Source organism: Cololabis saira, chromosome 17 (genome assembly GCF_033807715.1).
Source record: "Cololabis saira isolate AMF1-May2022 chromosome 17, fColSai1.1, whole genome shotgun sequence".
NCBI lineage: Eukaryota > Metazoa > Chordata > Actinopteri > Beloniformes > Belonidae > Cololabis > Cololabis saira.
In genome coordinates, this window is record NC_084603.1 from 4523279 (window position 1) to 4550039 (window position 26761).

Here is a 26761-nt window from a genome sequence, read left to right on the forward strand (position 1 = left end):
AATCAGATCTTAGTTTCTCCTAAGGGTGCCCAGCAGGTGTCAGTGTCATCCAAGCAGCAGTCCTGCATGAGGCACTCTGCTCTTCTTTATTGGTATTGTTTATTATTGCTGCTTCCTGTTTGGTGTTGCCTAGTTGTCAGGACCATGTTGGCTATTAAATACTCTTGGGAGTGGAGAAACAAGAAGAGAGTTCATCTACGCCCTCTGACAGCACTGTGACAGTGGATCTTTTCGGTAAGAGAGGCAAATATTGCTCTAGATTATCTTTTTTAAAGTAAGTTAGAAAAAACTAAATGCACTTCCTGTGGTTTGTTCTGATTTGAACATGTGTACACTTTAGATTTAAGTGAAACAAATCGTGTGTATGTAGGATTTGTCCACAGTTGAACCCTGCATGGCTGGGAGGTGAGCAGACTGAAAGCTCTTTGTCTAACTGTCTTTGTCTCACACACACTGAAGGGCTTTCTGTCTCACAGCTGTGTGTCACTCTCTGACTCACTGTAAGCCGGGCAGGCAAACAAGCTGACATGGCTCTTATTTATCCCAAGTAAAGCCACGGGTGAAGAACTTACAGGATGTTGCCAGTAAAATCTAGAGGCTAGTTAAAAATAACTTATTTCTCTTTTGGGGAACAGAACACCAGCTGTCCTGGTAAGTTGCTTTAGCTATCAGATATGTACATTTGTATGACTAGTCAGCCTATTGGCCATGTTTGATTATTCTACTCACTATGCATTATTCACTAGTTTAGCTATTATGATCTGCATTAATGATGAGACATTTTAGTGTGTGACAGTTGCTGGGAACCGTTAATCTGAAGTGATGAATTTCATCACATGTTGCAGTGAAGTAATGTCATGTTAGGTGTGGCTGTTGATCTAATGGTGAAGCACACCCTGAGAAACAACACTGATACAGAAATGTTTGTGTGAGAAGATACTTGCACACCTTTTTGAAAGAAGAATTCAGTTTTTGAACAGCTTTTAGAACTTTTAAAACAAAACTGTCAAGCTATCAATGTTAAAGTGTCAAAGATTCAAAGACTGGAGCTGTGTGCGTGTGCGTGTGTTTGTATGTGTGTGTGTGTGTGTGTGTGTGTGTATATATATATATATATATATATATATATATATATATATATATATATATATATATATATATATATATATATAATGATTTCTCAGTTAAATCTCAGTAAATACTGAAAGTGCAAGTGTCACTAGAAGAGCTCCATAGTTTTACTGCTCCAAGATCAAAGTAATTTGCATTTTTGGCTGTAAGTCATTCTAACTAATGCTAATTACATTTCTTCCCATCTGCTAACACATTAATTAGCTCATTCTATGAGCCCTCTCTAGTGGAGGTGAAATCCGCTGCTGATCAGAATCGGTCAAATAGTGGCTTTTTCTTGTCTTTCCTTTTCAGTAAATACTTCATATGCACAGTCTTAAAAATGTTTGTGTTTTGTTCTTTTTTTCTTACTTATTTGTTCATTGATTTGGGAGAATGGGTCGGCAAAGAATCATCTTACAATACTGATATGTTTTTTTTTCCCAGCCTGTAAGGCATTTTAAAAAGAAATTACAAAAACAAAGTGTGGCGGAGCAATAATCAAAACATTTGACCACAAACTCAATCCAACTCTTAGAAGTGCTTCAACTTGCTGGCACGGGATTAAAAACAAACCAAGTGCGATTACGTTAAAATATGCAATTAAGTTAGTTCAGTACCAAAAAGGTATTTGCATCTCAGAGCTTTTCAGAAAATCTGAAACTAGAATCAGCAAAAAATTGGAATCAATGTAACTATAATCTCAAATGTGCCAGGATTTTCTTATTTTATATCACTTTAAATGAACAATTCACAATTCCAACTATTAAAACAAATGTATTTAGAGGTTTCCAATAAATATAATCATCAACATTTGATACCTTAGTGTATTATTCCTACTTTAAGCTAATATCTGCCAACAAGTCGGTGATGTTCCATTCACCTCTGATTAAAAACTGCTTACTCTGATAATCTAAACCGTGTATGTAGAGTCCTATCAGCATGCAGGATGTCATTTACATTCAGAAGTCAACAGTGTTGCAGACCTTTGGAGCAGTTGGAAGTTCAGGACTGTAGTGAGCTTATCAGAAGGTCAAAGGGCAAAAGGAAAAAGAGTGAGTTGTCAGTGCAGGGGGCTCCATGCATAAACTGAGTGTACTCACTATTCCATTTGTGTGTGTGTGTGATCCAATTGCTCAGTGACTCGCTGTTCTTTTTTGTAAATTGTGAAATGACTCTGTGAGAGGGCCAAAGATGGTTGTTTGTATTAGCTGGATCCGTAGCTATTTATGAGAAGAGAGAACTCAGTCTTACTGGTAGCTGCTGCACACTGGCCTGAATACAGTAACTAGGAGCACTGAGAAGGCTACAGCATTTAATGCTGGGTCACATTGAATAAGAGCACAAGAAAGCTGCTAAAAAGAAGATTACATCTGCGCTGGCTGTCATTATTTGTCATAATGATTTTATCCATCATATCAATATATAATTTAAGACATTTTTGGCATTCAAGTCAATACATTCAATAAAATGGCTGTGCATTGTGAAAGTTGTAAAGCATACTGGTGGACCTTTTATGAAATTTAAAGAAATGGTTTAAAAAAAATACCTGACCAACTAATCAGCTGTCAGAAAAACTGGTCAAATACACTGCTACTACTACTACTACTCTAATTTAGCAGATGCTTTTATCCAAAGCAAGTTACATCTGATAGAACAACACAAGCAAGACATCACATAGGAGGGTACAGCATGAATACGTGCTGGTCAGACTGCTGTGAGTCATGCCAGTGCTAGAATGTATTTATTTATTTATTTTTCCCTTCCCGCCCAACACAACAGTCCCTTTATACAAGAAAGCTACGTCTTAAAAGACGCCATCATGCGATCATTTTGTCATACAATACACTGAGCTGCACACTGAACAATGTATACAGCTTGTTTTTAGAGTAATTAGTTGGCTGAATGATAAATCAACTAGATAATATTCTTTTCATATTTGTTTTTTTTTTATTAAATCAACCATTGTGAAAACATGATTGGTGCTTCAAGATAGGGTGTTTAATGTTAGTGTTTAAATTTTTGATTTGATATAAACGTGCCATTTGAAAATTAGATTGATGGGTGGAAAAGACTACATTGGAGGAAAATCTGCAGAACAGTCAACTGCAGCCAGAAGTAAACGCAGACCGTAATGATATTCAGTTTTCAAACATTATACATTAGTATGCATGCCTTGTGTCCTTTTGATGACATGTCTGGCTCCTTGATGTTCAGATCTTGAGTTTTGTGCCTCACATGTCTGTTATTTTCCTCTTTATCAATTTACACAGCCTTAATCTGTTTGTGTCTTCAGCAGCATGGCTCAGTCAGAGGACAGCGTAAGTGCATGGAGCTGCACTCAAGTGGCCCAGTGGCTTCAGCAAGAAGGCTTTGGGGAGTATGTGGAGTTGTTGTGCACACAGCACCGCCTTGATGGGCTCAGCCTGCTGGCTCTTACTGAGGCTGACCTGCGGGGTCCCCCGCTGAGCCTCACTGTGCTGGGAGACATCAAAAGGCTGACCATAGCCCTCCACCGGCTCCAACGACAAAACCAGGCCCAGCTGGAGGAACTCGGTCTTCGGACTGCAGACTCTCATCCTGTTGGCTTTTCGCTGGGTGTTGCAGGAGTCAACTGGAGCTGTGATGGAGCAGAAAAGAGGGGGTATAACGGGAATAATTACTTGTGCAATGGGACTGAGGTGCGACTGAGGAACAGAGATAGATGTGGATATGTGTCTGGAGCAACATTATGCCACGCACACTCCAACGGGGGAAGTCGTCAGCAGCTGGCTGGTCGATTGGACCCGGAGGTGTGGAAGACCATCCTCAGTTGCCTATATGTATTTTCTGTTTTTGGATTCACCTCTTTTGTCATGGTCATTGTACATGAGCGCGTCCCAGATATGAGGACATACCCACCACTTCCTGATATATTCCTGGACAGGTACGAACACGCCTTATGTAGTTTGCACCGATAACTATCAGTAAATATCTTCATGGAAATTCCAGGGAAGTTTTTGAGCAACTTCCCTGGAATTTTCATGGATCTTAGTAAACATTCTCCTGCTGCCGTATCTTATCTACAACCTGATACGGATGTTTTTGTATTCTCACAGTGTACCCAGAATCCCTTGGGCTTTTGCAATGGCTGAGGCTTGTGGCATCATCTTGTGTTACATGTTTTTGTTGATCCTGCTCCTTCACAAACACAGGTATTCCCACTTCTCGCTGTGAACTTTACAGTATAAGATGCAGTGTGTTAATACGTGCGGATGTTCTGTTAACATTTCAGATCAATCCTATTCAGAAGGCTGTGCTCTTTGATGGGAACAGTGTTTTTGATTCGTTGCTGCACCATGTTTGTCACCTCGCTCTCAGTTCCTGGACAACACCTTAAGTGTGTCAGTAAGGTGGGTGTAACTCGTAACTCGTAGAATTCTGTAAAGATTAGACTTTATATTATCTTGATTTTGAAGTAGTAATTTGCAACTAGTGGGATCAATCTCTTGCATTCATAGCACAAATATTTTTTGTCCCTCTCTCAAGACATATGATGATTCCTGGGGAAAGATCCAGAGAGCACTGGCAATCTGGAGTGGTTTTGGGATGACTCTGACGGGCGTCCAAACCTGTGGAGACTACATGTTCAGTGGGCACACTGTTGTCTTGACGATGCTCAACTTCTTTGTGACTGAATGTGAGTATTTAATTTGTTAACTTTTGATGTCAGAAAGTATGACTTTTATATATTAAGTTAAAGGGGATTGTTCATTAGCTTTCTTTCCATCTGTTGTTTGACTATTCAATGAACACTTTGACTTTTCATAAACATAACCTCAAACCAGTGAACTCGGGAGTAGAAGCTTGGGCGTAGTTTGTTGTTTCATCAAGACAGCGACCCCAAAGGCGAGAGTGGCATCTTGAAAAGAGAACATGGAAATTTCAACCATCTTTTAATAAATGAGGGTATTTTATATTATAAGAAGTTATAAATTATACATCATTAATATTCTAAGTTTTTATGTAGGTGTCATGAAAATTAAACCACACTCTTACCAAAGAAAAGCATGAGAGTACAAAACCAACACTCATCTTTGCATGTTTATTTTAGGTTTTATCTCATGGAGGAGCCTTGGCACTGTCGAAGCTTGACAGCCACTAGTGCTACTGAAATGATAGTGTGTTATTTTTACAGAGTCCCAGCCAAAACTGAAGATACGACTGCAGCCAACAAACTAGTTTAGACCAGAAAGATACAGATGAGCAAACACGGGGGGGGGGGGTATAAGTCGTGCTGACCTTCCCCACTTTACAGAATATGATGTTTATGAACAATGAGAAATTAGCTTTTATGAAGTCCTTATTTTCCCTGACTGTAGAATCCACTTAAAATAAACTGAAGTACCAGTATTAATAAGAGGTATGTCACGAAGTGTGCTTGAATGGATGCTGCGAAAAGGGTGCTAATGAGCTACATCAGCCTTTCACAACAGAGAACCCAAGTCTGGAAAAGAGAAATCAGGATAGGAAAAAACATACCTTATCATTATCAACAGACAATATGAACACATCACTGTTTATCTTTTGCCCTGTGAAAATCATTTAATTTGAGAGTACACATTAACTCTGTATTTCAGGCCTGCAGCTCATTCTAAAGAATATAAAGTTGGTATGGGGGGACATTAATCCTAATACCAATGTGAAAGCAAAAAAATTAATGATGTTACTAGAAACATGCAGTATTTACTACTAAAGCAGTCTCTTTTTTGGCCAAATGTTGAAAAAAGATATCAAGTGTGTTCACCATTACAGATATTTCCACCAATACAGAATGTATTGTACCAAATGGCAATGCATGGGCTTTTTATGATGACTTATACAGGGGTTCAAGAGCCATTATTAAAAGCAACCTAGATGGCTGCAGAATTGCCTTGGATAAACAAAGCTTCACTGCAAAACCAATAACAATCATTCACCGCCGTTCCTACTCCACCGCACACCTTTTTGGATGCTGTTTACTGATGCCAGTCTAGTTATGGTCTAAGGAAGCAAATCTCTACCATAATTCAAATTAAAATGGATTAATAGAAATGCTTTTTTCATTTTCAGAAACAGCTGGATTGTGTGACTCATAAATTACATTAATAAATCATCCAAACTGTATTTTCAAATTTCTTCTTCAAGACTGCTCATTCAGTGACTTAATTAAAATGATAAAGAAAATTACATTGCTTTTTCGTTTTCATGCCTGCCCTGCAAAAAGTGTAGCAATTTTCAAATGGAACTGGCAATATCAAGCAGGATAGAGATTGATGCCAGTGGTCCCTGTTCTTCAGTCCCCAGCCTGACCGTGCTACACATCCAATATGTGAGGGGGCGTTGTGCATGTTTGATGCTGATGAAAATGAAAACGCAGTTTGGAAAGAGTTATTAATTTTGTTCATGAGTGGAGAAAATGTGCAGCTATATTGTAAAAATAAAAAAGCATTTGTTAATACATTTTAAATTGAATTATGGTACAGATTTGCTTTCATGCAACTTTGTCTTTGGGTTTTATCTTAAATAAAAAAAAGAATCATGCCAGATTTCTTGCTGTAATGATTTCTTTCACTTGCAGACACCCCACGGAACTGGAATCTAATCCATACCATCTCCTGGGTGTTAAACCTGTTTGGGATTTTCTTCATCCTGGCAGCTCACGAGCACTACTCGATCGATGTGTTCATCGCTTTCTACATCACGACCCGTCTCTTCCTGTACTACCACACCTTAGCCAACACCCGTGCCTATCAGCACAGTCGCAGGGCACGCATTTGGTTCCCCATGTTCTCCTTCTTTGAGTGCAATGTGAACGGACCCGTCCCCAACCAGTATCATTGGCCCTTCAACAAGCCTGCCTATATGAAAACTGTGTTTGGATAAAGAGCTCTTGAAGATAAATGGACCTCATTTGTGCCTGGGGGGGCGGGGGGGTTAAATTATTGAATGCAAGTTGTTCATCTCATTTGTAAATGCAAATAATCAGTATTTGTTTATTCTCAGGTTTAACAGAATCGTTTCACAATTTGAGAAACGTAGTCTATGCAACGTTAGATGACACTTTCCTATCAGAACGCTGAATTTGAAGCTGCTTCCACCTCTTGAAGTTTCATTCATCTGTACAGAAAATGAATGGTGGTGAGAAGAAAAACAACACCAACAATACAGGAAAGTTTCATTCATTTTATGATGGTTTTATTTTATATTTGTTGCCAAACAGCTGCTAGTTGTAACTTCATATTTAACATCTGTTAAACAGGACCTAAGAATTCAGTTGCACTGATTTGTTTTGTTTTTGTTTTGCTTTTAAATAAGCATTTATGTAATTCTGAGCTCTCATCTGGTGGATGTTTACAGTTGAATATTAGCTTGGATTATTTGTGACTTTATACAGCTTCAAATGAAGTTTATACTTGTTTTTTTGTTTTTTGGGAAGTCACAGTGGTGACATGTTGTGAAGCTGCAGATAGCATCAATTTAATGATTTCTACCAAATGAGCAACTCATTCCACTTGCACTAAAGGGAATTTTAGAGCTACGTTCTATTTAATTGTGTCACTTTAGGAGGGTAAATATTTTTATGCACTCATTCATTTTCAACCAAATAACTGAGCATTTGCCAATAAGCCATTGAAGTTATTTCTTTTAATCATCTAATGAGTTTGAAATGTAACATTGTCTTTCACTGCTTGTGCTCCAAAACACTTAATATTAATGACTGTTAGTGGTTGTTAAAAAAATGTTCAGAACTGAATTGTTTACTATTATATTGTTAATTCAAATAATGATGTATTTTGATTTCTACACTCTGTCGCCTTATTTAGATCTGTATAGGATCAACATGAAAGTTTACAAGATTGGGAAACGTTTTATGTTTCACACCGAACACTAACGTCCTTTTCTCCGTGTGAGTTGGAAAGAAAAGCATGCTACATCCGTCTCAAATGGCAATGCATCCTCAATATGTTATTGCAGTGTGGCGGGTAGCAGTCCTCCACCTTTAAAACAAATATCTTACACATCACCATTGTCAATAAAGGTTTGGAGGGGTGCACAGTTTAAAATAAGCCAAAGTTGCAGACTTGCTGCACTTTTTTGTCTCCTGTTGACTGGGTCACATCTCAACTGAAAATGGTATGTATATGACACCTTAAAGTCAGGGAAGCTGTAAATGTTTTTTTTTTTTTGTTTTTTTTTTATGAAACATGTTTTGAATAAAGTAATGATAATTCTTTCTCTAGACTCTAGTCATAAATTATTTACATTTTTGTCTCACTGTAAATTTAAATATGGAAAGATATGACTTTATGATTGCTACTGTTCACTGGACCTTTTATTATGTTATTGGTATTAGTTGAACTGCATGTTGTTGTGGTAGTTATGGGACTAAAATGAAGCAATTTAAAGAGATATTTTCAATATTTTGGAAATTACCTTATTGGGTATTGAATCCAGAATCCGGGTAGACTAAATTGATCGTTGGAAGTTGATTGCCACATAGCCTAAGTGACAAATTTATTTGTAAATTGGGATTTGTGACTTTACCTTAGAAAATACTCTGTAAAATAATGCAATAATCAGATACAAAAGCACACAGCCATCAGATATTGACAATCCAGAGCCACACCTTTCTGAGCTGGAATACACTGAGGGAGAACTACAGGTTTCAAAGCTGATTATACACCTTTTGCTGGCTGGCTTCACTGACCTCTCCAACTGTGAACGTTACCTGGCAACGGTGCTGCAGGCAATCACGCAGGAATATGGTTCCTTCTATGGATCGGTTTTAAAATTTTTGGTTTGTTTTTTGCTCAAGGACATTTTGGAGTAATTAAATTTGTTTTGTCTCTTAAGATAGAAGATTAGCTAGTGGGGGCTTTGTCAGATCAGATTATTTGATGCACAAAGAACGAATATATAGCTTCTTATCAAACTCTAAAGGTCGACAGCAAATAAGATACTGTAATTCCCCAAAATGTTGGTATTTCCCTTTTAAAGCAATGGTTGAAAAGGATGAGTCTGCTATTGAAACCAAAAATGTTAGTCTATGTTATGACCAAAACTAAAACAGACAAAAAATTGATACATCTACTTTTAAAGCAAGCAGTCTTGCTTAATTATGTTGCAGACGAAATAAGGCAATTTATGCACTGAATTTCCCAATGTACAATAATACTGTACAATACATTTAAATTACACTTTTACAATACAATCTACAATAATACTGGAAAAGGAGAATGATTATTCTGATTAAATGAACCCAGACAGGCATGAAGATATTACAGTAACTCAAAAACTTACACCATATTGACAGATGTCTCATTATTTCGTAGACTTTTGTCCGTGTACTTGCTTCTCTGCTGGGTCTGTTCGTCCTGTGTCACTGTGACTGCTTCTTCCAGGAGTTAGTGATAAAAGATTCGGAAAACCTTCCAAAAGGTGAGTAATATGACTACAGCCTTCTGAGACACAACACAAAATGCATACAATGGAGTGCAATAGGCAATTTGGTAAGGTGGAACCAGTTTTTTGGTTGATTTTCTCTCTTGGTGGGATTAAAATAACCAAAAAGAAGTCGTGAGTCTTATTTCCCATAGTGTCAATGAAATTGAAATTGAAAACCGACACTGACATTTTACTGGTGTTCAACAACCTTTAACTAGTTAATTGCTTCATACCTGCCACATGGCTGAGATCAGCCACACCTCAATATTCAATAGACGCACACAATTAGTCATTTCCATTGATTTAACAGGGTCTGATTAGTGAGTCAGTAGCTCCTCTGATCTGTGGTTTCACTTGTCAAGCAGGATGTGTGGATAAAGATGGGAAGCATCATGACTTTGGCTCTGAATGGGTGAGCGACTGCATGGACTGCTCCTGTGATGAAGGGGGTTTGAGCTGCTGCAGCAGGTAAGATTTCCATGTTTTAATCTACTTTTTATAAACAAGGTTGTGTGTTTCTCATCATGTCTCTTAGCATGTTTCCTACAGAAAGTACACATTCATACAGACAGTAGCTTATGTTATGCAGCTTATGTTCATACATAATGCATGGATTTTGTTCTGTTTTGGGGACATCTTGTCATGCCACACTAAGCACTTTAAAAAATATCATATTTGTTGAAAAATACTTTCCAAAACCTAGGGTTTTTTTCTGGAAAAATAAAGTTAAACCTTTTATTTTCTGCATAAAGTAAACCATTCGCTAAAAAAAACATTAAAGACTTTAAACCTATGATAAAATAGTGGTCTTGAAAATGTGAATTTGACATGAAAAGGTTAAAGCAGACATGTTGCATCAGGTCATAAATACAGGGAAAAGCTCTGATGCAGACAAAGGATTTCCATCTTCTAGGTGTGTCAATGCACACTTCTGATCTTTATTGGTTGGGAAAGTCTGAAATATAAAAATAAAAAATAAATAAAAAAGTGATCTGCCTTTTTTGTTGATATCCACCATTTCCTGTTTAATGTTTGTTTTCTTTGTGTTGTCCAGGATCCATGATGTAGGTACTGCAGACATCCCTGAGGAGTGTGAGCTGGTTGTGGATGAAAAGGCCTGCTCTCTCAAGATGGTGCTGAAGTCAGACAAAACAAAGGAGTGTAGCCTTGTTTAAAAACACAAGATTAACTGTAAAGATTTCTGACATTATATTAAATCTTACACATACAGTAAATCACCAATGAGCAAATCCCACCACCTTGTCAACCATTATCGTGACGTGTTTTTACTTCAAGTGACAATAAAACCTGTTTCATCTCTGTTTTGCCTTTTACCTCTTCAATGCTTTCTTAAGAGTATTTGCGGCATGTCATTTTCAGGATGCAATAAAATAATTCTGCCACTGTGTGACAGCAAAGTTCAGCACTCAGAGGGTGTTTCATACCCAAAGGGCTCTGGCAGCCCAATTATAGCTGCTCTACCCTCACTGCTGCCTCCGAAAGAAACGCTCTCCTCATTATGATGTTCAGCTCCCCCATCAACTCTCATCCCTGTGGATTCACAGCAGTTCAGAGCTTCATTGACTGTCATCTCGGCATCACAGAAACTCTTGTTTTTACCAGCTAATCCACAAGTGAGTCCTTTAATTATTTATTTTTACTCATAGTAATAATCTATTGCATAATCCATGATCTTTGTCAAGGATGTCAGTGTCTGTAAATATTTTATAATATGTTAGTTATCAAATGCATGCAGTGTTTGTTAGTTTTTTTGCTGTCATCTCATTCCTTGGTAGCAGCAGGTGCATTATACTGTATGTCTGTTCATTCATAAGTGTTTTTGAATCATGTACTCAAACAATAGCTCTTGACAGCAAGCATATCAGAGGGTATGTTAAATGTCTGCAGCAAAACAGGAACAGACTGCAAACCAGACCAAAATATACACACGATGTATAGCAATGTTAGAGATACTGCATTAAAACGCAACGATAACAAGTGTTATAACAGCATTCCTGGTTGTGGGTGCTCACCCACAATTACTGAAACCCCCAGCGGAGAACAATGAGGCTCAGGTCATTATCACAGAAAAGTGCCACCTGCTGTTACCCCGATCCTTCACGAGCACAAACCACAAAGGGAAAAACTGATTCTGAACAGCGTGTCGATGTACATTGTGTGAGTTTTTCTCTTTTTCTTTCACTACAAATTCTTGTGCAGTAGGTGGAAAATGAGGTGACAGATTTTATTAGCAATTTTTACTTATTTCTTTGCATTGATATGAACAAGTAATTTCACAAAGGCAAATTACAAATTATGTTAGGCTTTTTCTGCTGTTTTAAATAAGCAGGATATTCAATTGGTATTTTATTTTCAAACACGATTGCTACGCAATTTCTATCAGCAAAATAATTTACATTTGAGTCATACTTAAGAAGTTTTATCACATTTTTTTAAAATTTTAATACAACGAAAAACAATAAATGAACATGACAGTCATGTATTAGTTAATATATGCTGATATGGCACGATAACATTCAAAGAAGCCTTTGGCTCATCAAGAAAGTGTTATAATATATGAAAATGAAAATGTAAAAAAAAAAAAAAATTCTAAGAAACCTGAGAGTTAAAAAGACAGGAGATTAGAAGCTTCATGAATAAAAACCAACTTCACTCCACAGTCAAATCTCTGTAGAAAAAAAAATTTAAATAGCAATTTCTAAAGAAAAGCCAAGGTGAAACCGGTCTCTGGAAAATTACCTTCAGCTTGTAGTTTATTACTCTGTATACTATTATCTGAAGAATGTAGGACTCTGCTGAGGAAAAAAAAAAAATGGACCAAATGGAGCCAGGTCACGATGCCATCCAGATGACATGACTGCTCGCTGCATGTGTATCTTTCAGTGTCACATCACTCTAATAGGACAGGCCCAAGTGTTGAAAGACACCTTTTTTCCCTCACGATTTTTCCTCACTATTGCAGCTGTCAATTATATCTGGCTATAGGTGACATTACACTTGCATTTCCTCCTCCAAACAAAAGATGATCAATGCTGCACCGCCAAGCCCACAGCCAACCCAACGCACTGACAGAATAGGTTAGTAATGACGCAGGGTGAAGTGACTGATAGCTAAGTGAATCTGCAGTTAATGGAAAGTGACAGACTCATTTTGTTTGCAATGTTTGCTTTCACATCACATAGCACGGGTTTCTGGAGAGGCAGATAGAATCCATTTTTAGGATTCTGACAATGTTGTGCCCTTTAACTTTGACGTACAATGTCATCTTTTTGTGCACACGGATAATATAAGAGTCCCTGCTCCAATAAAATGCATAGTAATTTTGTTGTCATCAAGCTATTATGAAACATGCATGCAGGGAACTGACGAGTCGCTCATTTTATGAAAGAAAGAAAGGCATCCTTTTCCTTTTATGCTGTTTGATTTAAAAGCATGACAGCTGACTAGTCTAAATGATGCATTCACACAGACAGTTTACGCGGTATTAAACATGTTAATTAAAGTTTGAAATCATTCTCTTGTTAATTATTCATTATATTATCTGGTCCAATACCTCAAGAAATGAAGTAAGTATAGCAATGCAAAAATGTATTCCTAAATGAAAAATCTTACCCAACTAAAACCATCATGAGAATTTCTCATGATATATAAAATCTATAGATAATCAGTGCTAAAGCTCTGCTGTTAAAGAAACTGATGGGACACAAAAATCATAATGGTCAAACATTCAGTTTTTATTATATTTTGCTGATTTTGCCCTTGCGTTTCAGTGTTTTAAATAATACTTCAATTTCACTTCATACTTGAATGGTAAACAAATTTGTTAAATTCCTTCTGAAGGGGTAAAAAGCTTGTTATGTCATAAGCAAAATCTTCATTTAAAATGCGGCAGAGAGAGTTGTCATTTAAATGTACACGAAAAGTGCACTGCAACACTAAGGTTAATCAGTTAATGTACTTGGTTCCACCACTGTAGACCAAAGACTGAAAAGAATTAGTCACATTTTTACATGATTACATTACATTTGTGCTTTCAGTAGTCTACTTTGACATACTCTCTTGTTTTCAACAATCCATACGTCCTCACTGGCACCATCAGCACTCGTGTTGTAACTGGACAGTTGAATCCATCCATCCATCCATCCATCCATCCATCCATCCATCCATCCATCCATCCATCCATCCATCCATCCATCCATCCATCCATCCATCCATCCATCCATCCATCCATCCATCCATCCATCCATCCATCAATTACCAATACCCACTTCTTCCTATTTAGGGGTCATGAGGATCTGCTGAATTCAATCTCAAATGTCTTCGGGCAAAAGGGAGGGAAAAACCCACTCCATGACTGGGATGATTGAATAGCTTTTGCATTTTATTCACAACAGCAATTGCATCAGTCTTAAATCATCTGCAAAACACAAGTGACTTGCAACCTATTTTTAAACACACATGCATCTTTTCTCACACAGCGGTGGAGAATATACCTTGTGTTGCTCTGCTAATATATGATTGACACAAATGTCAATGTTCCTACAGTATGTTGCTATGAAAAAGGGAAAAGGTCCTCTGAGGACTAAGAATGTCAGTGTTATATGTTATAATTCTTTAAAATAAAGTTATTTCACAGTAATTTATTGTTTAAAAAGTGGTAAAATTGAGTAGGTTTATAACATCTCAATGCTTCATTCCTCTTTAAACACAGGATCAGATTGCTTGATTTCCTCCACTCATTGCGTCTTTCACAATGGTATCCACAATAGTATGTCCACAGGAACAGATCCATTGACCTATAAGAGTCACTGCTCTTGGTAAAGAAAGCCTTGTCACATGTCCCTTTGTGCTTTCCCTCTCTTTAACTTAGATGCATGTCCTCTGAGAACTAGAATGGACGTTTAAATCTGGGGAGCTGGTGAGACTGAGGTCCTGGTGAGATGTCCTTCAGTGGCAACACAACCCAGTCTTCTTTGCTGACATCACCTCCACTCTTCAACGACTCTACCCCGCCGTATTCCCTACTATGGGAAAAGGAAAGTTCCAGTTATGGATCTTTGCAGAAGTGGCCTGGAAACAAGTCTCAGCTCACCTCAGATCTCTCTGTTCTTGCACATGATGAGCAGTGTCATATGTCTTCTATCCTCACAATATGTCTCGTCGTGTGGTACAGCATTACAATGGTGCTGGGGCTGATGGGGAACATCGGTCTCATTTGCATCATCGCCCATCGCCGAGAGAAAGTCAATGTCACCAGCATCTTCATCTGCAATCTGTCATTCTCTGACATTCTCGTGTGTTTGTTTTGCCTCCCTTTCACTGTCATATACACTCTTATGGACCATTGGGTGTTTGGATCGCTGTTATGCCGGCTTGTGCCATTCATCCAATGTGTGTCTGTGACTGTATCAGTACTGTCTCTGGTGTTCATTGCTCTAGAAAGACATCAGCTCATCATTAATCCTTCTGGATGGAAACCAAGCATTTCTCATGCGTACATGGCAGTCATTCTCATATGGACTCTGGCCTGCTTCACCTCCACACCTTTCTTGGCTTTTCAGCTGCTCACGAGTGAGCCCTATTCCCATGTAGATCTGCCACTCCAACATGATGCTTTTTCTCAGGCCTATTTCAATGCATCTGTGCCTCAATCGCTGTCTTATCCATTCAAAAACTCATCTGTGCCTCTGAACTCATATCGTGCCCTCTTTTCTTACATCCCCACCTCACCACACTTGGAAGCTTGTGTGGAGCACTGGCCATCCCAGCAACAAAGAGTCGCTTACACCACATGGCTCCTGCTTTTCCAGTACTGCGGTCCACTTCTGTTGGTCCTGCTCTGTTATGTCAGAGTTTTTGTTCGCCTTCGTCACCGCAAAGATATGCTGGACCGTGCCAGGATCCCAGAGAATCAGCGCATAACCCACAGCCGGCGAATCAACATCATGCTGGCAGCTCTTATAACAGCCTTCGCTCTTTGCTGGCTTCCTCTCACCATCTTCAACGTGGTGGCGGACTGGAATCAGGATGCTCTGCCTATCTGCCACCATAATCTTCTTTTCTCCCTCTGCCACCTGCTGGCCATGTCCTCCACCTGCATAAACCCTATCATCTACGGCTTCCTAAACTCCAACTTTCGGCAAGAGGTGCGAGAAGTGTTCCTGCGCTGTCGCTGTTTCCCACAAGAAGAGTGTGAGCGTTTTCCTATGTCAACAGTGAACATGGAAATGTCCCGCACCTCTGTGCCTCTCCACTGTAGAAGCAACTCTGTCTGATTGGGATGCTTGAACATGTGGCATGCTTACATATTAGGATTGTAATCACATAAACATATCAGTTGTAGGACTTAATTGGTCCGCATGGTTAAAATATTTTGTCACTAGTGAGGTATCTAATATAATGTTGCTTTTTTGTTTGTTTGTTGTGTTCTGCAGTATCTCATAGTCACAGTAGTGTATAAAAAAGAAAAGAAAAGAAATCAGCTCAGGACATAGTAAAAAATGATTTGGTCTTCGCTAGGTCTTAAAGTTAGGTATATACTTCCTCAAATAACGCAGAACACATATTACAATGTAATTTCCAAACAATCCTGAATCCATTGTTCTACGGGGAGAATCACTATACACAAACTGAAAGCATTCAAATCAGCTGCCAAGCTTCCCAGGAGTGAACATCCAGTAATTTCATCTCAAGGTCACACCATGAAATGCTCAAAACATCAAAACATGCAACAAATCCAAAGGTTACAGCTCAGACTGAGGCCTGATTGTGTTCATTACATGTTAACAATTCTAACAATTAAGTTGTTTAGAAGGTTTACCAGGAAGAAAGCTTTTTCTCCAATAGTAACATGGCAGCATGGCTTAGATTTGCAAAACTACATCTGAATAAACCACAAGATTTCTACAACAATTACCTTCAGACAGATGAGATCAAAGAATTTTTTTTTACTGTCATGTAAATGTTTTATTTTTGACAAAAACCAAAAACAACAAACACTTCACGTCAGCTGTCAAACACAATGAGGAATGTGGGATTACGTGGGCTTGAGCCAAGCGTGTATTTTTTGCAAACTTAAGATGTGAGGCAGCTCAGACTGTCAGACAGCTCAAGCTTGGCTGAAATGTATTCATATAATAAGAGCACGCCAGCAGATCTACAAGAAAATGGCCTGGTCAAAATCTAGATGTTGTCATGACTGTGGCAGAACTTTTGGGGAACTGAGGATAAGTAAATGCTTGTAAACTTCAAGCAACTGAAGTAAAATTGGAGAGACAAGTGGCTAAAATGGTAATGTCAACAATGTAAGAGACTGGTAAACTCATACAGAGAATGATTTCTTCAAAATATTACTCACAAAGATGGCTTTAAAAGCTATAGATGCACAGAGATTTTTTAGCTTGTCAAACACTTTCTGCATTTTGGCTTAGTTTTGATAAATAAAAATATTACATGACGTACTATGTTGTGTGTGGTTGTTAATGTGTGGCTGTATGTTCTTACTTTTAAGACCTGCTACGGACCAAAATACTTTTATTATGTTCTGATATGTAAAAGCTTAGAAATAAAAGATGGTGTACTTTATTTTTCATATGACTATATTTACTGAATGTGAAGATGTAAACAAAAGTTGTTGTTTCAAAAGAAGGCATGTTTAACTGAATCTGTTCTTATATGAAAATGTAATACTGAACTGGTTGACTATTAGTAATTTTTCATTTACTCTTTTTCAGTTCTTATATTTTAGTACTTCTTTTGTCATTTTGTCATTACGGCATTTGTGCAGTGAAATCCTTGAAGAGTGAATAAAAAACACTGGTGTCCTTTGTGATTGATGTGATGTGATTTGTATACATTTAAACTGCAATTAACTGCCGGTATGTATCTTTAATCAATCAGGCTGCTGCAGCTGATCCAGAACGCTGCCGCCAGAGTCTTTACAAACACCAGGAAACTGGACCACATTACACCGGTCATGAAATCACTACACTGGCTTCCAGTGAGTCAAAGGATAGAGTTTAAAATCTTACTGCTGGTCTACAAAGACCTGAATGGTCTTGGACCAAAATACATGCTGGATCTGTTAGTTCCTATGAAGCTCCCAGACCCCTGAGGTTCATCTGGATCTGGTTTGTTGTGTGTCCCAAGAACCAGAACCAAGCAAGGTGAGGCAGCGTTCAGTTATTCTGCTCCTCACCGGTGGAACAAACTTCCTGTAGACCTGAGGTCTGCTCAAACTGTCAGCTCCTTTAAATCAGAATAAAAACATTACTGTTTACTGAAGCGTACTCTTAAATTTAATACTTAACCTGCCTGCAAACATGCACAAAAGAGAAAAAAGGGGGCCAGCACAAGAAACTATAAAGAAAGTAGTTCCTGAACAGAAAAGTTTTCAGCCCCTTTTTAAAAGTGTGTAAGTAGATATATACATAGATATAGAACAGATGCAGTTAATAGAGACAGTATAGTGACAGTATACAGTATATATACAGGAGACAGTATAGTGTAAATAAGTATATTTATATAAATATTTATATGGGCATGTGTGTACAAATATATAGAAATATTCAACTATGTGTATGTATAGGTATGTGTGTGAGTATAATTACAGTATATAATAATATTAATAATAATAAAAATAATAATAATAATGGTCCACGTGGCACCAGGACACCCTAGGTCGGAGGTCAATGATCGACTTTGTTGTCGTTTCATCTGACCTTCGGCCGCATGTCTTGGACACTCGGGTGAAGAGAGGGGCTGAGCTGTCAACTGATCACCACCTGGTGGTGAGTTGGGTGCGCTGGCGGAGGGGGAGGTTGGACAGACCGGGCAGACCCAAACGGATTGTGAGGGTCTGTTGGGAACGTCTGGCCGAGCCCTCTGTCAGGGACATCTTCAACTCCCACCTCCGGGAGAGCTTCTCTCGGATCCCGGGGGAGGCGGGGGACATTGAGTCCGAGTGGACCATGTTCTCTGCCTCCATTGTCGACGCGGCGGCTCGAAGTTGTGGACGCAAGTTCTCCGGTGCCTGTCGTGGCGGCAATCCTAGAACCCGGTGGTGGACACCAGAAGTACAGGATGCCGTCAGACTGAAGAAGGAGTCCTACCGGGCTATGTTGGCCGGTGGGACTCCTGACGCAGTAGATGGGTACCGGCAGGCCAAGCGAGCCGCGGCTCGGGCGGTCCTGGAGGCAAAAACCCGGGTCTGGGAGGAGTTCGGGGAGGCCATGGAGGAAGACTTTCGGTCGGGCTCGAGGAAATTCTGGAGGACCGTTCGGCGCCTCAGAAGGGGGAAGCACCGGCACCGTTTATGGTGTGGGTGGGGAGCTGTTGACCTCGACTGGGGACATCGTCGGACGGTGGAAGGAATACTTCGAGGATCTCCTCAACCCGACTGACATGCCTTCCACTGAGGAAGCAGAGAGTGGGGACTCTGGGGCGTGCTCATCCATCACCCAAGCCGAGGTCACCGAGGTGGTTCGTAAGCTCCTCAGTGGCACCGGGGGTGGATGAGATTCACCCTGAGTACCTCAAGTCTCTGGATGTCGTGGGGCTGTCTTGGTTGACACGCCCCTGCGACATCACATGGAGGAAGGGGACAGTACCGTTGGAGTGGCAAACCGGGGTGGTGGTCCCTCTGTTTAAAAAGGGGGACCGGAGAGTGTGTTCCAACTACAGGGGGATCACACTTCTCAGCCTCCCCGGGAAAGTCTATGCCAGGGTACTGGAGAGGAGAATACGGCCGATAGTTGAACCTCGGATTCAGGAGGAACAATGCGGTTTTCGTCCCGGTCGTGGAACACTGGACCAGCTCTATACCCTCCGCAGGGTGCTTGAGGGTTCATGGGAATTTGCCCAACCAGTCTACATGTGCTTTGTGGATCTGGAGAAGGCATTTGACCGTGTCCCTCGTGCCATTCTGTGCTGAGTGAGTATGGAGTCCGGGGCCCTCTATTAAGGGCTGTCCGGTCTCTGTATGATCGAAGCAGGAGTCTGGTTCGCATTGCCGGCAGTAAGTCAGACTTGTTCCCGATGCATGTTGGACTCCGGCAGGGCTGCCCTTTGTCAACGGTCCTGTTCATAATTTTTATGGACAGGATTTCTAGGCGCAGCCAGGGGCCGGAGGGGATCCGGTTTGGGAACCTCAGGATTTCATCTCTGCTTTTTGCAGATGATGTTGTCCTGTTGGCTTCATCGGACCGGGACCTCCAGCATGTGCTGGGGCGGTTTGCGGCCGAGTGCGACGCGGCAGGGATGAGAATCAGCACCTCCAAGACCGAGGCCATGGTTCTCCACCGGGAAAGGGTGGCATGCCTTCTCCGGGTGGGTGGAGAAGTCCTGCCTCAGGTGGAGGAGTTCAAGTATCTCGGGGTCTTGTTCACGAGTGAGGGAACGATGGAGCGGGAGATTGACAGACGGATCGGTGCAGCGTCCGCAGTTATGCGGTCGATGTACCCAACCGTCGTGGTGAAGAAGGAGCTGAAAGGCGAAGCTCTCGATTTACCGGTCAATCTACGCCCCTACCCTCGCCTATGGTCATGAATTTTGGGTAGTGACCGAAAGGACAAGATCGCGGATACAAGCGGCCGAGATGAGTTTCCTCCGCAGGGTGGCTGGACGCTCCCTTAGAGATAGGGTGAGGAGTTCGGTCACCCGGGAGGAGCTCGGAGTCGAGCCGCTGCTCCTTCACATTGAGAGGAGTCAGCTGAGGTGGCTTGGGCATCTGTACCTGGATCCTCCTGGACACCTCCCTAGGGAGGTGTTCCAGGCATGTCCCACCGGGAGGAGACCCCGGGGAAGACCCAGGACACGCTGGAGAGACTATGTCTCTCGGCTGGCCTGGGAACGCCTCGGACTCCCCTCGGAGGAGCTGGAGGAAGTGTCTGGGGTGAAGGAAGTCTGGGCATCCCTGCTGAGGCTGCTGAGGCTGCTGAGGCTGCTGCCCCCGCGACCCGGGAACGGATAAGCGCGGACGATGGATGGATGGATGGATGGATGGATGGATGGATGGATGGATGGATGGATGGATGGATGGATGGATGGATAATAATAATAATAATAATAATAATAATAATAATAATAATAATAATAATAATAATAATACTGTTATTGTATATTTAGCAGTGTGAGTAGAGTGTGTGAGTATTTATAAATACGTGTTAAATGATTAGTGAATGGGGGTAGGATTAAATAAGTTTACACTTCCTCCTACTCCTTTTTTGCACATGTAAATTAAGATATCAAGTGTTAAAGGATGAAATTCTTTGTTTTGTTGTTTTGTTTTCTTAAACTTCTCTTGAAGTGTTGTTTTTCACATGTACAAAAATAAATCAAATCAAAAATCAAATCAAATCAAAAGTGTCCACAGACTGTGGTTGACGTAGGTGTTCAGGGAGGGAGTTCCAGATGTGGGGGGCAGCGGAGCAGAAGGCTCGGTCCCACATGGAGTCGTGGGGGGGCTGATAGAGGAGGTTGGTGTTTTGTGACCGGAGGTTACGGGTGGATGAGTGAGGGGTCAGGAGATCCTTGAGGTATTGAGGGGCATTGCTGCAGTTGCAGAAGTGGGTGATGAGGGCAAGCTGGTATTGGATTCTTGAGGTTATGGGAAGCCAGTGTAGGTTCTGAAGAATAGGGGTGATATGGTCGTATTTGCGAGTTTTCATCAGAGTTCGGGCAGCACAGTTCTGAATTAATTGAAGTTTCTGGAGGTGTTTGTTGGGGATACCGATGAGCAGGCTGTTACAGTAGTCGAGCCTGGAGGAGATTAGGGCGTGGACGAGTTACATCAGAGAAAGTGAGGAAGGGGCGGAGTTTAGATATGTTCCTTATGTGGAAAAAGTACGTTTTGTACAGATGTTTGATGTGGTTTACAAAGGTAAGTTGTGGGCCCAGCTTCACACCGAGGTTGGTAACAGAGGTAGAGAGGGGGATGTCTTGACCGGAGAAGGAGATGCTGGTTATGGGTGATGACTGGACCTGGTGAGGGGTGCCAATTTGTATGGCTTCGGTTTTGGAACTGTTTAATTTTGTTCTGTCAATCTTGTTTTTGTTGTTTACTTGGTAACAACCCGATTGCTTGTGCACTCAATCTTGGACTGTGTTCTTGTGCTTGTCCTAGCGCAGACATGCCGGGGTGAGGAACTTCTTAAATCGTCTGCACAGTGAAAAAGAAGAAGTCTGACTTCTTCTTTTTCCGCCTGCGATTCTTTGCTTTTTGTTCAACAACCCCATACTGTTCGGAGACAAATGCTGTTTCAGGGGTTGTTACCGGTTTGGACAACTCTTCTGGCTCAGGGTCTCCCACTTTTGCAGCCAAGTTATCACCGACCTCAGGCTGGTTACTTTCTTCGGTGAGTTCTACATCAATCATCAAGTCTGCTGTCGGTACACCATCTTCAGGTTGAGGGAGGTATTCAATGACGTGATTTGCATTGTCAGATTGCTCCGGCTTTTTCTTTTTTCTGCGTCTACGCTTCTTCGCTTTTTGTTCAGAAACTTCAGAAACCAATTGCGATTCAGTGGTCATTTTCAGCTCAGAGACCTCTTCTGGGCCTGACACTCCCACATTTGCAGCAAAGTTGGTTAGGTTCATTGTTGCTACTCGCTACAACAACTTCTAACATCTTGTCACTGCTGTGTTCAGGCTCCGTTGGTGATGATTTCTCAGCTTCTTGTTCAGACACCCTCTCTGGTTCTGAAGGTTCTGAGACATTTTCGAAAGAAGCATTGTCAGTTTGTGATGAGAAACTTATCATTTCTGAGATGTTTCTTGCAGAAGACTCAGAAATTTCCAGGGCAAATTTCAGTTCCTCTGTGAGCTCTGCAAACTTGAACTCTACACTCGATTTCAATGTTTCCTGTGCCTCCAGTTTAGATATCAGATCAAGATTTGAGCTTGTTTCTTCTTCCAGTTGCTTTTTTAATTTTTCTATTTCACAAAGGACCGACTTATGGGCCTCTTCATCCTTGGACTTAACCTCACCGTCTTTTTCAAGCGTTTTGGACGACTGAAGTAGATCCTCAATAATGCCCTTGCACTGATTGAGCTCTTCTTTATAGACCAGTGTGAGCTGGCGTTCAGCCTCCAAACGAGTTTCAGCGTCTTTGATCTTTTTCACATATACAAACATCTATAAAAGACTAGGGAAATATTTCCTGAACAGAAAAGTTTTCAGCCCCTTTTAATGCAATAACGATTGTAATAACTTAACAACTTGTGCTTTTTATTATTTTATCTCTTTTCTTATCATTTTATTTCATTTCATTTGTTATTTACTGTTTAATTGTGTCTTGCCACTTTTAATGTTGATGTAAAGCACTTTGAATGACCTTGTGTTGAATTATGCTATACAAATAAACTTGCCTTACCTTGCCTTTAAGGGTACTTTAATTTCTATCAAAACAGACATCCACGTCATAGTAACACTAAAACACACAAAAAATGACAATACTCTGTTACACCATATCTAATTAGGACAGAGCTTAGCAATGAATGATATTCAATCAAGGGCGTAGGTTTGCATAGGGACGGTAGGGACATAACACCACCAACTTTTCAGGAGGCTCAAGTTGTCCCCACCAACTTTTAAGCAAACTTATTTGCATTATATAATGAGTTCAGATATAAAGGTAATTTAGATTGTCTTCCCAAATGTTGTAAGGATAGAATTGACCCTACCTTCATTATGTTCAGACTTACATTTCCCCCCTTTCACTTGCTGAATGTGCTGGTACATTTTTTTCCCCTCAAACGCACATTTGATTGGCTGATGACCCCCCCTCAAACCCCTTTCTCCCCAATTTCCATTTGTATTTTATTTATGTGGTCTTAAAGCAGCCCAAAGGAGCTCTCATTTTTTGTTGAGTTTGGCTGTGCTTGTGGATAAAAAGTAGTAGCCTAGTGTTTAACCTGAAGGAAGGTTCCATTTTTATTTAGTTTTGTTTTTCAGTTATATTTAATTTATTTATTTAGACAGACAATGTTGAGTGGTCTTAAGACAAATGTTTATTTTTTGCATTCTGGATAGTTAAGAGATTATTAATACGTTTGTATTTATTGTGTATATTAATATAATTTAAGTTATGTTCAAATATTGCAATTTAAATTGCTAATAAAATCCTGGAAGTTATCAAAATGTTTCTTTAGTAGTTTTTGAAAACAAAGGTTTGAATCAAACCGTGTATCAGGTGAATCAATACACATGAAAGTTAGTATAAGTCAATACAGATTTATTTTGCATTGATCATTTAGCCTATCAATTAATTAGGTTCATATTCGTGACCCCCGTTCACCCAATCTGTTTGGTCTTATTAATGTCCCGTCCCCAGCAAAAAGTGTACATGCAAGTTATGCCGTTATATCGCCCCTACCAATGTTGAGACCAAACCTACGCCCTTGTATTCAATCATTTAAAATGATGATTCTTATCTGACCCTGGTGTCGCAGACGCAGGCGGGATGTGGGGTCAGAGTTATGGTTCCGTGTTAAATCGACGCAGAGCCTACGGCGTAGTGTACGAGGCGACGCGCACCGTACGGAAGAGCCTACGGCGTAGGGCCTGCGTTGGTATTACGCGAAACCATAAATCAACCCGACCAGCGACAACAAACACAGAGACACATTAGCCAATGAACGCTCTCTGCCCCAGAATGCACCGCGTTATGAACCATGCGCGCCAGCCTCGTTCACGGAATTCATTTATCTGTAAAAGCATCTTTTAAAACTATTTGGTACACACAGTAAGTACGTGGCAATTACTAAAACATGTCTCCTGGTTGAGTTTACCTTGTTTTGTTTTTAAACTTCTGACAGTCAAGAACATGTGGTCGTATACGTGGGAGGAACTAAGCATCGTTATCCAATAACTCCTGTAACAATCATACAGCTGTTAGCTCGTTAGCATTAGCCGCAAAACGTTTCGTAACCTAGCACGATGGTGCATGTATGAACGTTATTATTACATTATATTGACGTTTTGCGTGTACAATCATTGATTTTATTTATTTAACGAGGTAAGTCAATGGAGAACAGTTTATCATTGTCTCATTGATGACAATATTATGTTTTGTATTTAATATGAGACAAAAAATGTTGCTTAGTAAGTGTTTACTGAACCTCGAAGATGCAATGCTAATATAGATATTGTGCATAGTTTTAGTTTTTTGACTTTGTCTTTGAAATAATCAAGTACTTCCATGTCTTATGTTATTCACTATCTTGTACGTATTGTCTAGTATTAAAGGTACCTTCATAGGTGAGCAAATTATCCACTTAAAATCATCACTTACTCTGACTGCACTGATAATAAGTTGGTGTCTCCAAGTTTCTGTATACTTTTAAAGTGAAACAAAGTGGCCATGATTTCAAAAAGATTTAAAATTTGTGTTGGACAGTTTTACGCAGTTCCACTTAGAGGAGCCTTGGTCCACAGAGAACTACCTAATAATAATAATAATAATAATAATAATAATAATAATAATAATAATAATCAAAATACAGACTTAGTAGATTGTCTAGATACTAGATACTTTTTTTGCATTGCTGCCCTTGATTGAACTACTCAATGTGAGTAGTACATAGCACAATAAGCCTGAGTCCATACTCTTAAAAGAAGCACATCAAGTCTTTTGTACAATCTTTTATTTCATAAAATGACCTTTTTTCTTTTCTTCATTCGTAGGTAACTACATCTTGAAGCTTAGATATCCAGTAATGACCACAAATATCAACTCTTCAGTTCTCAAAGGTATATTGGACATTATCTTTGTTTCATTGTAGTGACTCTCAAATGAAGATGGTTTAATTGTACTGCTTTGCTCTATGTGTTGCAGATGTTATTGCCTATGTTGATGTTTGGTCATCTGACAAAAGAGCAAACTACTCACAATCTTTCATTCAGCAGCTGGAGGGAATGGGAGCTCGGGTAAACCAGTATTTTCACATTGCAGTTTTTGCAGCATTTAAAGACTGTAGGTATGTCTGTTTTGCTTAAAAAAAACATTGTTTTTTAAGGTATCAAAAAGATTCAATAAACAAGTCACACATGTTGTGTTCCAAAATGGCCATCCAGCTACATGGAGGAAAGCTAAGCAATGTGGTGTGCAACTTGTCTCTGTCCTGTGGGTAAGCAGGTAAGAATAGAGCTTGACATTTTATTTATTTATTTTTAACTCAAAATATTTGGAGTATATTTTAATGGTTTAATACATGACCACAAAGCTTTGCATTATAGTCTTTTCAAACATTCCTAATTTTTTGTCAAATGTGTCCAGATGTTATGATGATGCTGCACATGTGGATGAGGAATTATGTCCAGCCATAAATGATGAGACCAATCCAGTGATGAAGAATAGGAAAGTAAGTTAACAAAAATTTACACAAGATGTTTATGCTTGTATGAGTTTTAAATATGTAAAATTTAAGGTGTAATCTAAACAATATGACTTTGTTGGAAATCACTTCTGTGATTCCATCACATACGGCTTCGGCAGGAGGGTCTCCCCTTATTATCCAGGTCCTGCTCAAGGTTTCTTCCCTCCTAAAGGGGATTTATTTCCTTGCCACAGTTTGGCTTAACGTTTTTCTCCCACTAATGGAGTTTTTCACCTGCCATTGTTTATGCAATAATTTCAGTTGGTGGTCATGTTCTGGGTCTCTGGAGAGCGCCTAAAGACAATTCATGTTGTAACAGATGCTATATAGATAAAATTGAATTAAATTCAAGTCATCTTGTACATATGGATGCATTGCACTTTGTCAGTAGTTTTCTTTTTTCTCCGCAGAAATTTAGAAAACAGCCACCAAAACTGTGAATAGTTTAATCTCCTCAACAAATTTATGCATATATTTGTTCTGGGTTAATCCAAAAACACATGCCCAAAGAGCATTTTTTTCAAAAGTAAAACTCATTTTATGCTTCGCTGTAGGTGATTTTTGTCCTCTCTGAGAGAATTAGTCTCAGGATCCAATGACGTATCATAGATCAACCTATAATACTTAACCAGACACCAAACTTTTTCCTCCTGACCTGCCTGAACATCCTTGTGGAAAAGAGTTTAGAATTGTTTTATTGTTAGATTTGATTCTATTAATGCTGACCCCGCTGAAGGTAAAATTGTTTGTTTTTTGTTGGACTATTTTAAGCAAAATTAGGGCATATAT

The 26761-nt window shown here is 39.8% G+C and overlaps 4 protein-coding genes across 12 annotated transcripts in view; all 4 read left to right on the forward strand.

Annotated features, from left to right (window-relative positions):
- Window positions 1-123: 123 nt before the first annotated feature.
- Window positions 124-7735, forward strand: LOC133463970 (sphingomyelin synthase-related protein 1-like). 4 transcript variants are annotated; one of them, XM_061745822.1, is made up of 6 exons: window positions 124-234; window positions 3407-4036; window positions 4209-4304; window positions 4385-4502; window positions 4639-4789; window positions 6710-7735. In XM_061745822.1, exons 2-6 carry the CDS (start codon window positions 3411-3413, stop codon window positions 7012-7014), a joined length of 1296 nt encoding a protein of 431 aa, XP_061601806.1. In that variant the 5' UTR covers window positions 124-234; window positions 3407-3410; the 3' UTR covers window positions 7015-7735. The 4 variants fall into 4 exon arrangements, with proteins under 4 accessions (XP_061601806.1, XP_061601808.1, XP_061601805.1 ...); XM_061745824.1 differs by having other exon boundaries at window positions 3410-4036; XM_061745821.1 differs by lacking the exon at window positions 124-234 and adding an exon at window positions 495-651.
- A 184-nt stretch (window positions 7736-7919) lies between these two features.
- si:ch73-288o11.4 (beta-microseminoprotein) lies at window positions 7920-10898 on the forward strand. 2 transcript variants are annotated; one of them, XM_061745825.1, is made up of 4 exons: window positions 7920-8265; window positions 9465-9570; window positions 9939-10044; window positions 10631-10898. In XM_061745825.1, exons 1-4 carry the CDS (start codon window positions 8263-8265, stop codon window positions 10749-10751), a joined length of 336 nt encoding a protein of 111 aa, XP_061601809.1. In that variant the 5' UTR covers window positions 7920-8262; the 3' UTR covers window positions 10752-10898. The 2 variants fall into 2 exon arrangements, with proteins under 2 accessions (XP_061601809.1, XP_061601810.1); XM_061745826.1 differs by having other exon boundaries at window positions 8022-8265; window positions 9942-10044.
- A 119-nt stretch (window positions 10899-11017) lies between these two features.
- npy4r (neuropeptide Y receptor Y4) lies at window positions 11018-15978 on the forward strand. Its single transcript, XM_061745820.1, has 2 exons — window positions 11018-11210; window positions 14468-15978. Exon 2 carries the CDS (start codon window positions 14538-14540, stop codon window positions 15870-15872), a length of 1335 nt encoding a protein of 444 aa, XP_061601804.1. The 5' UTR covers window positions 11018-11210; window positions 14468-14537; the 3' UTR covers window positions 15873-15978.
- A 5928-nt stretch (window positions 15979-21906) lies between these two features.
- Window positions 21907-26761, forward strand: part of mcph1 (microcephalin 1) — a 36384-nt gene continuing 31529 nt past the window's right edge. For 2 of the 5 annotated variants that reach the window (XM_061745817.1, XM_061745813.1), the window contains exons 1-5: window positions 24258-24339; window positions 25281-25346; window positions 25432-25523; window positions 25613-25731; window positions 25873-25957. In XM_061745817.1, coding sequence (XP_061601801.1) covers window positions 25313-25346; window positions 25432-25523; window positions 25613-25731; window positions 25873-25957 — 330 coding nt within the window. In that variant the 5' untranslated portion in view covers window positions 24258-24339; window positions 25281-25312. Of the gene's footprint in view, window positions 21951-24257; window positions 24344-24571; window positions 24613-25280; window positions 25347-25431; window positions 25524-25612; window positions 25732-25872; window positions 25958-26761 lie in introns of those variants that run through there. The other 3 variants (XM_061745816.1, XM_061745814.1, XM_061745815.1) reach the window with 3 other exon arrangements.

What these genes read in the sequence shown, in the direction of transcription:
- npy4r (XM_061745820.1), top strand. Translation starts at nt 14,538, where the DNA reads ATGTCCTTCAGTGGCAACACAACCCAGTCTTCTTTGCTGACATCACCT.
- LOC133463970 (XM_061745822.1), top strand. Translation starts at nt 3,411, where the DNA reads ATGGCTCAGTCAGAGGACAGCGTAAGTGCATGGAGCTGCACTCAAGTG. An exon ending in CCTGATATATTCCTGGACAG is followed by an intron (nt 4,037 to 4,208) that starts GTACGAACACGC and finishes GTATTCTCACAG; the next exon opens with TGTACCCAGAATCCCTTGGG. An exon ending in ACCTTAAGTGTGTCAGTAAG is followed by an intron (nt 4,503 to 4,638) that starts GTGGGTGTAACT and finishes CCCTCTCTCAAG; the next exon opens with ACATATGATGATTCCTGGGG.
- si:ch73-288o11.4 (XM_061745825.1), top strand. An exon ending in TTCGGAAAACCTTCCAAAAG is followed by an intron (nt 9,571 to 9,938) that starts GTGAGTAATATG and finishes TCACTTGTCAAG; the next exon opens with CAGGATGTGTGGATAAAGAT. An exon ending in GGTTTGAGCTGCTGCAGCAG is followed by an intron (nt 10,045 to 10,630) that starts GTAAGATTTCCA and finishes TGTGTTGTCCAG; the next exon opens with GATCCATGATGTAGGTACTG.